General features: G+C 44.7%; 1 protein-coding gene across 3 annotated transcripts in view; it reads left to right on the plus strand.

The window, feature by feature from the left end:
• The window catches only part of MILR1 (mast cell immunoglobulin like receptor 1), a 32,553-nt gene extending 25,021 nt beyond the window's left edge, over nt 1-7,532 (plus strand). The window contains exons 3-9 of one of the 3 annotated variants that reach the window (XM_066235907.1): nt 610-885; nt 2,889-2,999; nt 5,781-5,870; nt 6,383-6,439; nt 6,567-6,635; nt 7,252-7,332; nt 7,411-7,503. In XM_066235907.1, the coding sequence (XP_066092004.1) occupies nt 610-885; nt 2,889-2,999; nt 5,781-5,870; nt 6,383-6,439; nt 6,567-6,635; nt 7,252-7,304 (656 nt within the window). In that variant the 3' untranslated portion in view covers nt 7,305-7,332; nt 7,411-7,503. Of the gene's footprint in view, nt 1-609; nt 886-2,888; nt 3,000-5,780; nt 5,871-6,382; nt 6,440-6,566; nt 6,636-7,251 lie in introns of all 3 variants that reach the window. The other 2 variants (XM_066235908.1, XM_066235906.1) reach the window with 2 other exon arrangements.
• Nucleotides 7,533-14,614: the final 7,082 nt, after the last annotated feature.

Here is a 14,614-nt window from a genome sequence, read left to right on the forward strand (position 1 = left end):
ATGATCCTTCCTTTCCTATAATACTGTTTTATGAATGAATTATAAACCATACAGCTGGTTTCTCCCATGAAGTAGGATACAACCTGCCAGACCCACACCTTTCTATTGAGAAGTTCTTTTGAATCTATTTATCAGGGTCACTTCCTGTTTTATAGGAAGCTGAGTCCTATAAAAATGAAAATATGGTGTTTTTAGATTTGTTTAAAAAAGAAAACCCTGCTGTAACCTTATATGGACTAGGAATAAAAGTACCTCTCAACTTCATACTTGCAATTGGGACTTTCACAAAATCATAGTCATCAACAATAAAGAGATTATGAATTGCGATGAAAGAATACTGATGAAAGGCAAGTTTGTACTCTGATTCCTCAAAGTAGAGAAACCCCCACTCTCCGCTTTCTCCGCACCCAGCTCATGTCACACTGCATGGGATTGGCCCACACAAACATCAGCCTTTCCCACTGGGCTACCAGCTTCCTGACTTCTCAAGGGTGTCATTCATCTTTGGGTCCACATCAGGAAATAGGATAGGGGTTCGATCCATGTTTGTGGACTGAGTGGGTGAACCTAATCTGCCTATCCCTGTAACATGCACTCTCATTTTTCCAGACCCAGTGACCACTCCGGTGCTCAACATCATTGTCCAAACAAACCGTTATGTAACATTACGCTGCATCTCGTTCAACGGCACTCTGCCCATCAATTACACTTTCCTTAAACATGACATTGCTGTGTCACCAGTTATTCCTAAGTATGTAAGGGAGCCTGCTGAATTTAATTTAACCAAGAACAACACTGGAGAAGGGGAAGAGTATAGGTGCAGAGCTAGAAACAGACTGCCCGGCCATGAAAAATACAGTCATCCTGTCACCATGCCCTCAACAGGTAAGAGCTACCTGAGTTCTTTCAACAGGGTCTGGATTTGCTTCCAGAAGTTTCTTCTGCCTGTCCACTTGCCGCTTTGGCCACCTGCTTCCAAGTGCCATTCCTTTGGCAGGGTCTACAGAAACTGATGGGACTATTTTCTGCCATTAAAACAAAACAACATAGAAAAGCCCAGGCACTGTCACAGGAGGGACCTTGTAACGAGACTTCCTGCTTTGACCTTCCACTGCCCAGGGTCTATGCAGTCACATTAGGATTCGCATCTCTCTTGGAGGTGCCAGGTTTCTTTTCGTCTGTTTTCTCATTGACTTTTAATGCTTACTTGGCTGTTTATTGCCCCACTGCTAACATGTGGCGAGTCTAGACTTCTAGTATCACCCTAGGCTTGGGGCAAGAGGGGCCCTGTCCCTTCCCTGTGTTGTGGAGGGCAATGCTCTGGTGCTTCTTGGCCATGCACATTCCCACAGGCTGAGGGGTCCAGGGAAACATGGGAATATGCCCACCTGGACCCTATATCCCCACTTTTCTACACTGCACTCTGAGGACCTGGACCCAAATTCCCTAAGCAATCAGATCAGAACCCACCTAACAGGGTCCACACAGCCTCTTTCGCAGCTTATCCTCCCAAGGGTGGACCCCAGTGAGGATGTGCGCATTCCTGGACCCACGCTAAGGGAGCTGCTTGGGGCGGGGGTGAATGGCATTTAGACATGCAGGCTGGAGGTCTATGTGCACGCAAGGTCCCTTAGGGTGCAAGTCAGAGCCTGGCTGGGAGGGGGGCCAGGCCAGAGTTGGGGCTAGCTGTCCTCCATGCTGCCGCGTTCCAGGGAAGAACTCTGTGGTGTCTGAGAAGTCTAGATCCACACCTGGCTTTCCAGCTCCTTCTGAAGGGATATTGGTTGAGGTAGGAAAGGCTAGAACAAAACCTAGGTCAGCAAAGTAATGGGCACACTTGGGCATTGAACGCTTCACCTGGCTTCATCTTCAGAAGAACAGAGCCCACATCCTGGTGCTAAGTCCTAGTAAGGTGATGCAGTCCGTGAGAGTCAGGCCCCAGAATCAGGCTAATGCCCACAAATCACAGCTCTTCCACTTACTAGCTATGTGACCTTAAGAAAGTCACTTAACCTCGCTGAGCCTTACTCTACTCACTTGTAAAATAGGCGTAATAATTAAGATAAATAAGGCGCCCTGGCCGGTTGGCTCAGCGGTAGAGCGTCGGCCTGGCATGCAGGGGACCCGGGTTCGATTCCCGGCCAGGGCACATAGGAGAAGCGTCCATTTGCTTCTCCACCCCCCCCTCCTTCTTCTCTGTCTCTCTCTTCCCCTCCCGCAGCCAAGGCTCCATGGAGCAAAGATGGCCCGGGCACTGGGGATGGCTCCTTGGCCTCTGCCCCAGGCGCTAGAGTGGCTCTGGTCGTGGCAGAGCAACGCCCCGAAGGGGCAGAGCATCACCCCCTGGTGGGCAGAGCTTCGCCCCTGGTGGGCGTGCCGGGTGGATCCCGGTAGGGCACATGCGGGAGTCTGACTGTCTCTCCCCAGTTTCCAGCTTCAGAAAAATTAAAAAAAAAAAAAAAGATAAATAAGGCAATGCATGTAAAGTGCTCAACACAGTGTCTGGCATGTAGTGAATAATAAATAGTAGCTGTTTGGGTGACCTAAATCATGCCAACATGACTAAGGGCTTTGCCCAATAAATGGGCAGGCCATTCTGAGGCTTATGACCCTAACAACGTGGCCACTAACTGGTCTGTTAAATGCTGTGCCGCTTTTCTGTTCCTTGTACGACCCCTGTGGGAGATGCACTGGTCGTGCCTTTAAGAACTTCACCCACAAGAGAACTCTGGAGAGTCGCAGCTGTCCACAGCAGCATGGGGACCAGGGCGCACAGCACACGGGTTAACTTGTGAGACAGCCCTGATTGGCCTGTCCAGACACTTCACAGTTCCATGTCCTTGGGGAAGAAAGCTGTGCGGTGACCGGTGAATGCTGCCTCCTTCCAGGTGGAGGCAGCTGTCCGTTCTGCCCACAGCTTCTGCTCGGGGTGTCATTGCTGGTGCTAATCGTCATGGTCCTGATTCTGGCATGCTGGATCCTACCAAAGTACAGAGCAAGTAAGTGCTTCAGATGCCTTTCCATGGTTTTCCATGGTTATGGATACAGACTGCAGGGGAGCAGGGGAGGAGGAAGGGAAAGGGGAATCAAAAATGGGTGTGAAGAAACGAAGAGAAGGAACAGCTGCAAAAGGGAAGACAAACGGTATAGACTTGCTGCCGTTTCTCCGGTAAGAGCCTTTCTTATTTAGACTGCTTGTGGACACACAGACTGAGACCTCACACTTGGTCTCATATCCTGCTGCTGCCATCACTGCCTTGAAATTCAACTCTTAAAAATTACTCTTTAAATTGTGTTAAATATGTATACCTATAAAACAATGAAACGGACCGCCTGAACCACTGTGAAGTATACAGGTCAATGGCACCATCCAGACACAGCCTTTTCCTTGTCTTGTGAAACTGAAACTGTCCCCATCAAACACTAACTTGCCAGTCACTCCCCTCCGCCCAGCCCGGGCCACCACCATCCTACTTCCTGTCTCTGTGATTTTGACCACGCTAGGGATGACCTCATTTAAATGCAACCATACAAAATTTGTCTTTTTGGCCCTGGCCGGTTGGCTCAGCGGTAGAGCGTCGGCCTAGCGTGCGGAGGACCCGGGTTCGATTCCCGGCCAGGGCACATAGGAGAAGCGCCCATTTGCTTCTCCACCCCTCCGCCGCGCCTTCCTCTCTGTCTCTCTCTTCCCCCTCCCGCAGCCAAGGCTCCATTGGAGCAAAGATGGCCCGGGCGCTGGGGATGGCTCTGTGGCCTCTGCCCCAGGCGCTAGAGTGGCTCTGGTCGCAACATGGCGACACCCAGGAGGGTCGCAACATGGCGACGCCCAGGATGGGCAGAGCATCGCCCCCTGGTGGGCAGAGCGTCGCCCCTGGTGGGCGTGCCAGGTGGATCCCGGTCGGGTGCATGCGGGAGTCTGTCTGACTGTCTCTCCCTGTTTCCACCTTCAGAAAAATGAAAAACAACAACAACAACAAAAAAAAAACAACAAAATTTGTCTTTTTGTAATTGGCTTGTGTCAGCATAATGACCTCAAGGCTCATCAATGTTGTGCACATGTCAGAATTTCCTTTGCTTTTAAATCTGAAGAATATTTCATTATATATACATATATAGATACACACACAGATAGATAGATGCACATACATACATACATATATAAACACTTTGTTTATCCATTCATCCATCAATGGACTCTTGGGTTATTTCACCTCTGGGCTATTGTGAATAGTATGCTATGAACATGGGTATACAGATAGTAATAATTTTTTTTTTTTTTTTTTTTACAGAGACAGAAAGAGAGTCAGAGAGAGGGATAGACAGGGACAGACAGACAGGAATAAAGAGAGATGAGAAGCATCAATCACCAGTTTTTTGTTGCGACACCTTAGTTGTTTATTGATTGCTTTCTCATATGTGCCTTGGCCATGGGGCTACAGCAGACCGAGTAACCCCTTGCTCAAGCCAGGGACCTTGGGTCCAAGTTGGTGAGCTTTTGCTCAAACCAGATGAGCCCATGCTCAAGCTGGCGACCTCTGGGTCTCGAACCTGGGTCCTCCGCATCCCAGTCTGACGCTCTATCCACTGCGCCACTGCCTGGTCAGGCAGTAATAGTTTTTTTTCAAATGTTTATTTTATTGATTTTAGAGAGAGGGAGAGCTCGAGAGAGAGACAGGAACATCAATCCATTCCTGTGTGTACCCTGACTGGGGACTGAACCAGCAACCTCTGTGCTGCAGGATGATGCTCTAACCAAATGAGCTATCCAGCCAGGGCAGTAATAATTGTTTAACAAGAGGCCCCACATCTTTACTTTGCCCTGAGCCCTGCAAATGATGTCGTGGGCCCTGACATGCCAGCTCCTCAAAGGCAAGAGCCTTGCTCTATCTTTCTTGAGCATCTTGCTGGGTCTGCCACTCGGACACTCGCACATGAAGACAAAAACGGGCGTCCTTGCTCTCTGCCTTGCTTTAAGCGCTGTATCAAGCCCTGGTTGCTGCTTTTCCCTATTCACGTCTTATGACCACCTCTAGATAAGATTTCAAAATGGCCTTTTCATTTGGCACAGAAGGACAGAGGAGTCAGACATCTGCACAAGACGGCTGTGTCTCAGCACGGACACCTGCCAGTGAACCTGCCTGAGCCTCAGCATTCTGGCCTGTAGAATGGGCTCTGGGAGAAACTGGCACAACTGGGGAGAGAACTGAGTGATAAGTGTCAGGCGCCTGTGCCTCCTCCCTCCATTCTCTGGAGAGTTACAATTCAGAGAGGTCAGGGACTCAGTTGACATGAAACTTGAAAATAGATGTCAAAAAGTAGGCATCTCATACATTTTTTAAAGCTTGTCTCCCCCCTTTTCTACAAAAAGCCCAAGGTTTTGCAAAAGTGGGATTAATATTCTTGAGTACTGGCCACAGCAAGAGAACTCAGCTGGGTAGTTTACTATCTCTTGCAACTATTACAAAGCTTTTAACAGATGGTTCTGTTCAACAAAGGAAAGAAAATGTGTTTCTGGCCATCTCAAGTGTAACCTGTTAGGCAAAAGATGTCACTTGCAGAGCCAGGAAAATAAATCAGGAGGGCTCCTGGCTTGGAGAAACAGGTGCTATGGACGCCTTGCTCAGTTCATGGTTTTCCTTTAAGAGACAAAAGTTTTAGATGATTGGAATAGGTCATTCTTTGTTTCAGAACTTTGGGGAATTCTGCTTGTCAGAGGAGATGAGAAAAATGTGACTGAATTGATTTCATTTAATTAATTAATTCTGCACCAATTTATGTAGGAAGAGCTATGAGAGATAAGGAACCCAGAGACTATGGAACTACACCCACGGAAGTTCAAGTGTATACAAGTATCTATAAAAATCAAGCAGGTAAGAGGACTTTGTTGGGTTTTTTATTGGTTTGGTTGGTTGGTTTTAGGTGTTCATCTTATTTTTTAAGGTTGTACAGATACGTGGGTACAATGTTTCCATCTCACCCCTGATTCCTAGTCCCACTTTCCAGGAACAACTAGTTTTTAAAATCCTTCCACAGATAGTCTATGTGTATGGTAATGTCTAAACAAATGGTAGCAATGGCAGCATGTCATATAAGCTATTCTGCATCTTGATTTTTCTTTTCCACTTAACACATCTCAGAAATTTTTTTTGTACCAGTTTGGAATGATGCCCACTGTGTCACAAAGCCCTTTATGATCACCTCTCAAAGTAGGCATCATATGCTACTTTATGGTAAACAGACCCACGACCTTGGCCAATAAGAACAATCCCAGCCATCGTTGACTGAGGGCCAGCCATGTTCCAGGCACAGTACTAAGTAATTTACCTGCCCTGTCCTACAGAAACAGCACTAACGCCCAATTTATGTTGTTCCCACTTTACAGATGAGGAGTCTGTGCCAGGCTTGGAACCAAGACAGGGTGTTTCCACACCACAACATGGTAAGGACTCTCTGCAAAGTCCAGGGGCCACACACCATCGTGAGGGCAGCTAGCTAAACCATGGCCCTCAAGTGATCAGAGATTTGGTTTACAGGCCCAATAACTCTGTTCCTTGTCTTTTGTCTAGAAACTGAATACTCTGAGGAGATACATTATGCCACACCTGTGTTCCAGAAGGTGACACCAGGAGGTCATGGTGAGCCACAGTTTGGGATAAGAGATGCCACTGTATGAGACAGTGTTCCCTGTGAAGCCAGCATACTCCAGGGCTTTAGAAGCCCAAGAATGGGGTGCATGGAGGTGACATGCACACCCAAGAGACCAAGAGTAACTAATACCATGGCTCCTGTCACTTTTCAGGAGAGGGATGGGTAGGGAGGAGGGAAGGATGTGACAGAGTACTGTATAAAACATCCAGAGAGAATGCAGAGGCACTTCCAAACCATTTTCAAGAATAAATTACTTGAAAAAAAAGGTGAAAGGATTAAGAAGTTACAAAATAGTCACAGGGATATAAAGTACAGCCTAGGGAACACAGTCAGTAATTTTGTAATAACTGTGGATGGTGCCAGGTGGGTACTGGAGATATCGGAGGCAGCGCTACGTGAAACATACGATCATCTCATCACTATCTGCAATATTGAATACAAACTATAATTGAAAAAAATTTTAAGAATTACTTGATATCATCCTGGAAAAAACAGTTAATACTTGGTTCTGTCAGTCTGTCAGCTACTAAAATATAATTATTTTAGAGACTCTGTGGATATATATCCTAAATTTACTAAATTATTTCCTCTTTTATATTTCAGAAGCCCGTAATGATTATAAAAGTGGATATGTCTATTCTGAACTCACCTTCTGAAATTTAAAGATACAGACTACAACGCAGTGTAAGATAATTTTTATAAAGCTGATCTGCATGAAGAAAAAGCAAACCTGATTGACACTTTTTTATTTATTCATTTTAGAAAGGAGAGAAAGAGGGAGAGAGAGGAGAGAGAAGGGGAGGAGGAGCAGAAAGCATCAACTCCCATATGTGCCTTGACCAGGCAAGCCCAGGGTTTCGAGCTGGCGACCTCAGCATTTCCAGGTTGACGCTTTATCCACTGCGCCACCACAGGTCAGCTGATTGACACTTTAAAAGGTCTCTCCTAGTTACCTAAAGTTAATTGCTATTTTTCTTGATTAAATACCATTCCTACGGCACATTCAGGTACTTCCAATCCTGTAATCAGACAACAGTTTTGTCAGGTGAGATCCTGACTGGTAACAGTTTTTAAATGCTTTTGCTATTTTTAGGCATGGGCCATTCTTCCCATTTCCACATCATTTAAAAAGGAATAATTGTTAGACTTCTGTGCCTTCCCTAAGTGCATCCTGAAAGCACTGTAATAGCCATCTTTCTGGTTTCCCCGTCCCCATGCCCACTGAAGGTTCGGAAGCAACAATCGTTTCCTAAATTCTAAAACAAACAGTGGTGACCTTGAAAATGTGTCTGAAAAAACAAACAAACACATTTCCTGCAGCCACTGTAAGAGACAGAGATGATTATCCAATTGGTACACATTTATTACTTATTGCCCTTTAAATCTGCTTTTAGATTTTGGGGAGGCTACAAAATAATTTATGTTCATTTTTATGGACTTTCTCAGTCCTCAAGATTTAGCTATTGTCAAAAACATACCTATATGTGCTGCCTTTCCCATCAGGGTTCTGTGGAGAGCATAGCCCAGAGTTGAGTTAAGAGAGAATGGAGGGCCCTGGCCGGTTGGCTCAGCGGTAGAGCGTTGGCCTGGCGTGCGGGGGACCCAGGTTCGATTCCCGGCCAGGGCACATAGGAGAGGCACCCATTTGCTTCTCCACCCCCACCCCCTCCTTCCTCTCTGTCTCTCTCTTCCCCTCCCGCAGCCAAGGCTCCATTAGAGCAGAGATGGCCCGGGCGCTGGGGATGGCTCCTTGGCCTCTGCCCCAGGCGCTGGAGTGGCTCTGGTCATGGCAGAGCGACGGGCAGAGCATCGCCCCCTGGTGAACAGAGTGTCACCCCTGGTGGGCGTGCCGGGTGGATCCCGGTCGGGCGCATGCGGGAGTCTGTCTGTCTCTCCCCGTTTCCAGCTTCAGAAATAAAAAAAAAAAAAACACCAAAAAACTTAAAAAAAAAAAAGAGAGAGAATGGAGAATGGATTAGTTTCCCAGGACTGTGGTAACAAATTCTATCATAAATTGATGGATGAAAACAGCAGAAACTTAATCTTTCACAGTTTCTGAAGGCCAGAAACCCAAAATCAAGGGGTCAGCAGGCCCACACCCCCTCCAAAGGCTCTATGGGAGAATCCTTGCTGGCTTCTCCCAGTTCCTGGTGGCTTGTGCTATTTCTTGGCTTGGGGTAGCATCATTCCAGTCTCTGCCTCTGTCTTCACATAGCCTTCTCTCTCTCTACTGTCCTAAGAAAACCGGTCACAAGATTTAGGAACCACCTAGATAATCCAGGATGAGCTTATCTCAAGATCCTTAACCTAATTTCATCTGCAAAGACCCTTTTTCTAAATAAGGTAGCATTCACAGGTTCCAGGAGTTAGATTTTGGACATTGGTTTTTGGGGTGTCACCATTCAGCCCACTACAGGGGACAAATGAGAAATAATACTATCTCATGGAGCCGCTCTGAGAGTTAATTCAGGTGAGGAGTGTCAAGGGCTTGGAACAGGAGCAAGCATATAATAACAATGCAGAAAAAGCTACTTGTAGTATATGATGCTTGCTCCGAGTCATAGTTGACTGGCTGCTCCCCTGAGAAACCTCTAAGTCTTTGAAGTCAAACTTGGTGACTGGACTGGGCCACCACTGGCTTCTTCATGTCTTAACCTGAGCTTCTTCCTGAAGCAGAGATGAGACAGGGACTTGGGTGTAGGTCGTTTACATGGGGGTGACCCCAGGGAGCACGAGGGCCCAGGGAGAGTGAAACAGAGAAGGAAAAGAAACCAACACAAGGGATGGAGGGGGGCTAGCAAATGAGTGACCATACTGGTAACTGGATTTGATCCTGTTACAGCCTTCCAAGGCCTTTGAAGTCCAGCATGCTGCTGGGTTTCGCAGCATATGCCCTCAATCGAGAGCCTCTCATTTTCTCCTTGCAAGGCTTCTAAAGCAGTAAGAGCCATCCAACTTCATAATCCATATAATTACCACTGCCCCATGTCTTCCAAGTGCTAGAACTATTACATCACCAACCTAGTGTTCCCTATCTACCTCTGCAACGGCAAGTCTCAGTAACTGTGAAGCTGTGGCGTGTCAGTGTTATCCCCACTCCCTTAGCACCAGGGACAGAATCCTGTCCTCCATCCAGGGAGCAGTTTCGTCCCAGCGCTGCTTTCCAGGACCTTCTAATACCGTCTTCTCCTGGGCCAGCCCTGAAAGTAGAACCTGAGAAAAGGCCTTCCATGCAAATCTTATCTGGGATTTGCGAGGTGACTCAAGGAACCCGGCAGGAGGGACTGGAGGAGAGGCCAGTGCACAGAGGCATTGCTGAGCTGAGCACTGCTGTGGCCAGGGACATGATACCACTGGAACCTGCTGTGGTGAGAAAAAAACTCTCTCAGAATTGTCCTCTTGAGGACAATAGTGACAGCATTTATCCATTGGCTGAGAGCCGCCCCAGAGGTGGTGCCCTTCACCCCACTTCTGGGCTGTGCAGAGCTGGCTGATATGCCATCTCTCAACATTTCCTTTGTAACAACTGTAATAACGGCACTAACCATCATGTGCTGAGCACGTACCAGATTCCAGACACTGTCAGTGCTTTGTGTACTTCGATCCTCAGGTAGTCCCCGCAACTCCCTCCTCCCCCAGTTCCACCTCAGCCCTGCACAGGTGCTCAGTGCCATCTTCACACCCCCACCCCAGCTTCTGAATTGAATTGTTTAGGAAAGGAAGAAGAAAAAACGGAGGAAGAGGATCTATTGAATTTTCATTTCAATATCTTTTTTTCATGTCTAGAAATTTCACTTGGTTCTTTTTCAAATCCACCTATTATTCTTTAAACATTTTTTGTTATGAAATGGAGCACATAGTATATGGAAATGCATAAAAATATGTATGAAGTTTAATAAATTACATCGAGTGAACACTAGGGGTAGAATGTCACCAGCAGCCCAGAAACCCTCTGCAGACATCTTCCCAATCACAAGCCCAACTCCCTAAATTAACTACTTGTTTATGGGACATTTAGGTGGTTGTTCGTTAGGGGCTATTACAGATAATGGGACTATGACTATTCTTATGCTAGGAACACATCTCCTGGTTCCCATGTATATGAAATTATGTTGAATATGCACAGGAATGGGTCATAGGGTACATTTCTCTTCAATCTAGGTAGACAGTGTCACGCTGTTTTCCAAAGTGGTTCTATGTTGCCTGTTACAGATTCTATAATCTGAGACCAGGAATACAATCCTCCTAGGAAGGCTGAGGTCCATCCCTAAGATGAGGTACCGAAATAAAGGCACCCATGGGTATGAGTGAGGTTTTCTTCAGAAAAATCACTTCCAAAGAATATATTATTAAAACTAAGTATTGTACCTCAGTACAGTAGGAATATTGATCTTTCAATTCTGAGACTGTTATAATTACGATGCACATGTATGGCATGGCATTCCAATTCTATCGTCCTTGGCGTTGAGAACTGGGATTCTTGCCGTGAAAGGAGATACACATGCACAACAGAAGAGGTGAAGTAAAAACCCTGTATTCCCAAAGGGGCATTAGGACACTTATTTCCAGTGATGGAAATTATCTATACTGTCATTGTCGTGGTGGTTACACATTTGTCAGAACCTCTATTTGTACTTTTAAGATAGGTCAATTTATATTATGTAAATCAGTAAAGCTGATAAAAAACAAACACAGACACCCACATACATAGACACACACTGCAGTCCTGAATTTGAATAGAAAAATATCAGTGTGGATCCATGATAAATTTTTTAATTTGGGGGTGCAATACAAACACACACACTCATACATTTGCTAGCTCTGAACAATGAAAAGGCCTAGACAAGAACCACCTTGTATTAGTGAGCATCCTAGTACCCAGAGCATAGTCTCTTCTGAAATATACAATCTCTATATTAGATTCTAGATACTAAACAACTGATCCAAGACTTAAAGTTGGGGCAAAAGGACTAAAAGCCAACTAGAAAAGGCTCCCACTGGCCAAAGGTAGGATGGTCTGAATATCAAAAATATGAACTTTAAAGGTGATGATCTAGCATTTATCTCAAACCTTTCCCATACCTCTAAGCAAACAGCAGATGATCTGTTTTTCTTTACAGAAGTATTCTAGCCAACAAATGAAAAAGATAGAATCAGAATATCACCATTTTGCCACCTCTAACAAACTGACTGATCCAGGCATTGATCAATGTCTGCTAATCGATTAATGACTATTTTCCCAAGAAAGAAAGAACCAGACATTACTGACTCCTGTGGGAGAACACAACAAACTATGAAATAATTTTACCCCCAAAACTGAACTTAAAAGCTGATCAATGGACAGTCTTAACTTGGGGTGGTGAACACACAATACAGTGTACAAATAATGTGTTGTAGAACTGTGCACCTGAAACTTGTATAATTTTTTTTATATATAGAGAGACAGAGAGAGAGTCAGATAGAGGGATAGATAGGGACAGACAGACAGGAACAGAGAGAGATGAGAAGCATCAATCATCACTTTTTCGTTGCGATACCTTAGTTGTTCACTGATTGCTTTTTCTTATGTGCCTTGACTGTGGGTCTTCAGCAGACTGAGTAACCCCTTGCTCAAGCCAGCGACCTTGGGTCCAAGCTGGTGAGCTCTGTTCAAACCAGATGAGCCCGCGCTCAAACTGGTGACCTTGGGGTCTTGAACCTGGGTCCTCTGCATCCCAGTCCGACGCTCTATCCACTGCGCCACCGCCTAGTTAGGCGAAACTTGAATAATTTTGTTAACCAGTGTCACCTCCAATAAATTCAATAAAAAGAAAGAAAAACAAAGAAAGCCGACCAAGTGTCTGGATTCAACTTCCAATCTAAAGGAACAGGTTAAATGAATTACACCATAGGATGCAATAAGTAAAATCCACAATCAGAACACCCAAAACAAATAACCCAATTTCTGAAAGAGAGAATCTATAGGGTAAGAAACAGCAAAAGACCTAACAATCAATTTTAACAAATAAGTCTTATCTGGATACTGATTCAAACAAACAGTATAAATTTAGAAATTGAGTGGGTATTTGGTATTAAAAAATTGGTTATTTTTACATTTTTAAAAAGATTTTATTTATTCATTTTAGAGGGGTGAGAGAGAGAGAGAGAGAGAGAGAAAGAGAGAGAGAAAGAGAGGGGAGAGAAGCAGGAAGTACCAACTGCCATATATCTGCTTCTCTACTCTTCTCCCTCTCCTTCCTCTCTCTCTCTCTCCCTGCCCCCCCGGCAGCCAAGGCTCCATTGGAGCAAAGTTGGCCTGGGCACTGAGGATGGCTCCATGGCCTCTGCCTCAGACCCTAGGATGGCTCCAGTTGCAATGGACTACTGCCCCAGATGGGTGGAGCATCGCCCCCTAGTGGGATTGCCAGGTGGATCCCAGTAGGGCACATGCAGGAGTCTGTGTCTCTGCCTCCCTGCTTCTCACTTCAGAAAAAAATACAAAAAAAAAAAAAAATCTGCTAAGTCAAGTAAAACAAGTTAATCAACCTTTCAAGATTATCTTATACAAATTATTAGGTGAAATTTTTGTCTGGTTGGTAATGACAGTATAATTAACACAAACATAATCAACACATAAAAGTTCAAAGACTTCTTATAAATATATTAGAATCAGGCATGAAATATATTGTATGTTAAGATATACCATATAACACTTATTTTAGCTTGCTTTTCAAAAATCAATAAATATTTTAATTTAGTTTATTTTTAGGTTAGTCTTCAATATTTGACAGTATACATATAGCAGACTCTATAAAAGATCCCTTCTTTCCTGATATCAAAACCTACTTCAGAAAGGACAAGACACTACTGTAGTCCCAAGGGATAAATCGTGTTTGATCCAAATTAATCATTATACAGTGTGTCTGTAAAGTCATGGTGCATTTTGACTGGTCACAAGAAAGCAACAGAAGATGATAGAAATGTGAAATCTGCACCAAATAAAAGGAAAACTCTCCTAGTTTCTGTAGGATGATGTGGCAGCATGTGCGTATGCACAGATGTTCCGTGTATACAGCGGAACAGCCCACAGCCATGCCAGTCAAGATGTGGATAGTACAGAGGAAAGTTCAGTGTGTTCTGTGGCTCGCTAAATTCGAATCCGTGACCAAAGTGCAATGTGAATATCGGCGCGTTTATAAAGAAGTGCCACCACATAGGAATAACATTACTCGGGGGGATTAAGTAGTTGAAGGAAACTGGCAGTTTGGTGAAGAAACCCCATTCTGGTAGGCTATCAGTCAGTGACGAGTCTGTAGAGGCTATACGGGATAGCTACCTAAGGAGCCCTAAAAAATCTGTGCGTGAGCCCACATTGAACTGCACTGAATAGGTATGAAACTGGGAGAGTTTTCCTTTTATTTGGTGCAGATTTCACATTTCTATCGTCTTGTTGTTGCTTTCCTGTGACTAGTCAAAAGTGCACCATGACTTTACGAACACACTGTATTCTCATTCCCTTGGACAGCAATTGGCTGAGGAATGACAATGTGATCAAGCTCTGACCAATGAAATAACAAGTCTTCTGATTTGGACATCCAGGAAAGCTTTTACTTTCCTAACTAAAATGGGAAGAAGAGTCTTGGCTGGCTAGTTGTTCTTGTCTCTTTGACTTCCTTCCTAACTAGAATGTGGACAAGAAGGCTAGAAATACAGCCACTCTGTGACCATACTGCAACAAATATAAAGATAAAAGCCACCACGTTAAAGATGGTGGAACAGAAAAAGAGCAAAAGCTTGTGCCTCTCACTATAGAGGAAACAATTATACCAGCTCTGGAATGTCTACCCCCAAGATTTCTTGTTATGAGAAAAAAAAAGTTCCAATTTTCTTAATCTAGTATAGTAGGATTTTTGTTTCTTGTAGTTGAACATATTCCTTATGCAATGGAGTACATCAAGAAATATAAGTAATAAAAATGAATTTTAAA

The sequence above is a fragment of the Saccopteryx bilineata genome, chromosome 6 (genome assembly GCF_036850765.1).
Source record: "Saccopteryx bilineata isolate mSacBil1 chromosome 6, mSacBil1_pri_phased_curated, whole genome shotgun sequence".
Classification (NCBI taxonomy): domain Eukaryota; kingdom Metazoa; phylum Chordata; class Mammalia; order Chiroptera; family Emballonuridae; genus Saccopteryx; species Saccopteryx bilineata.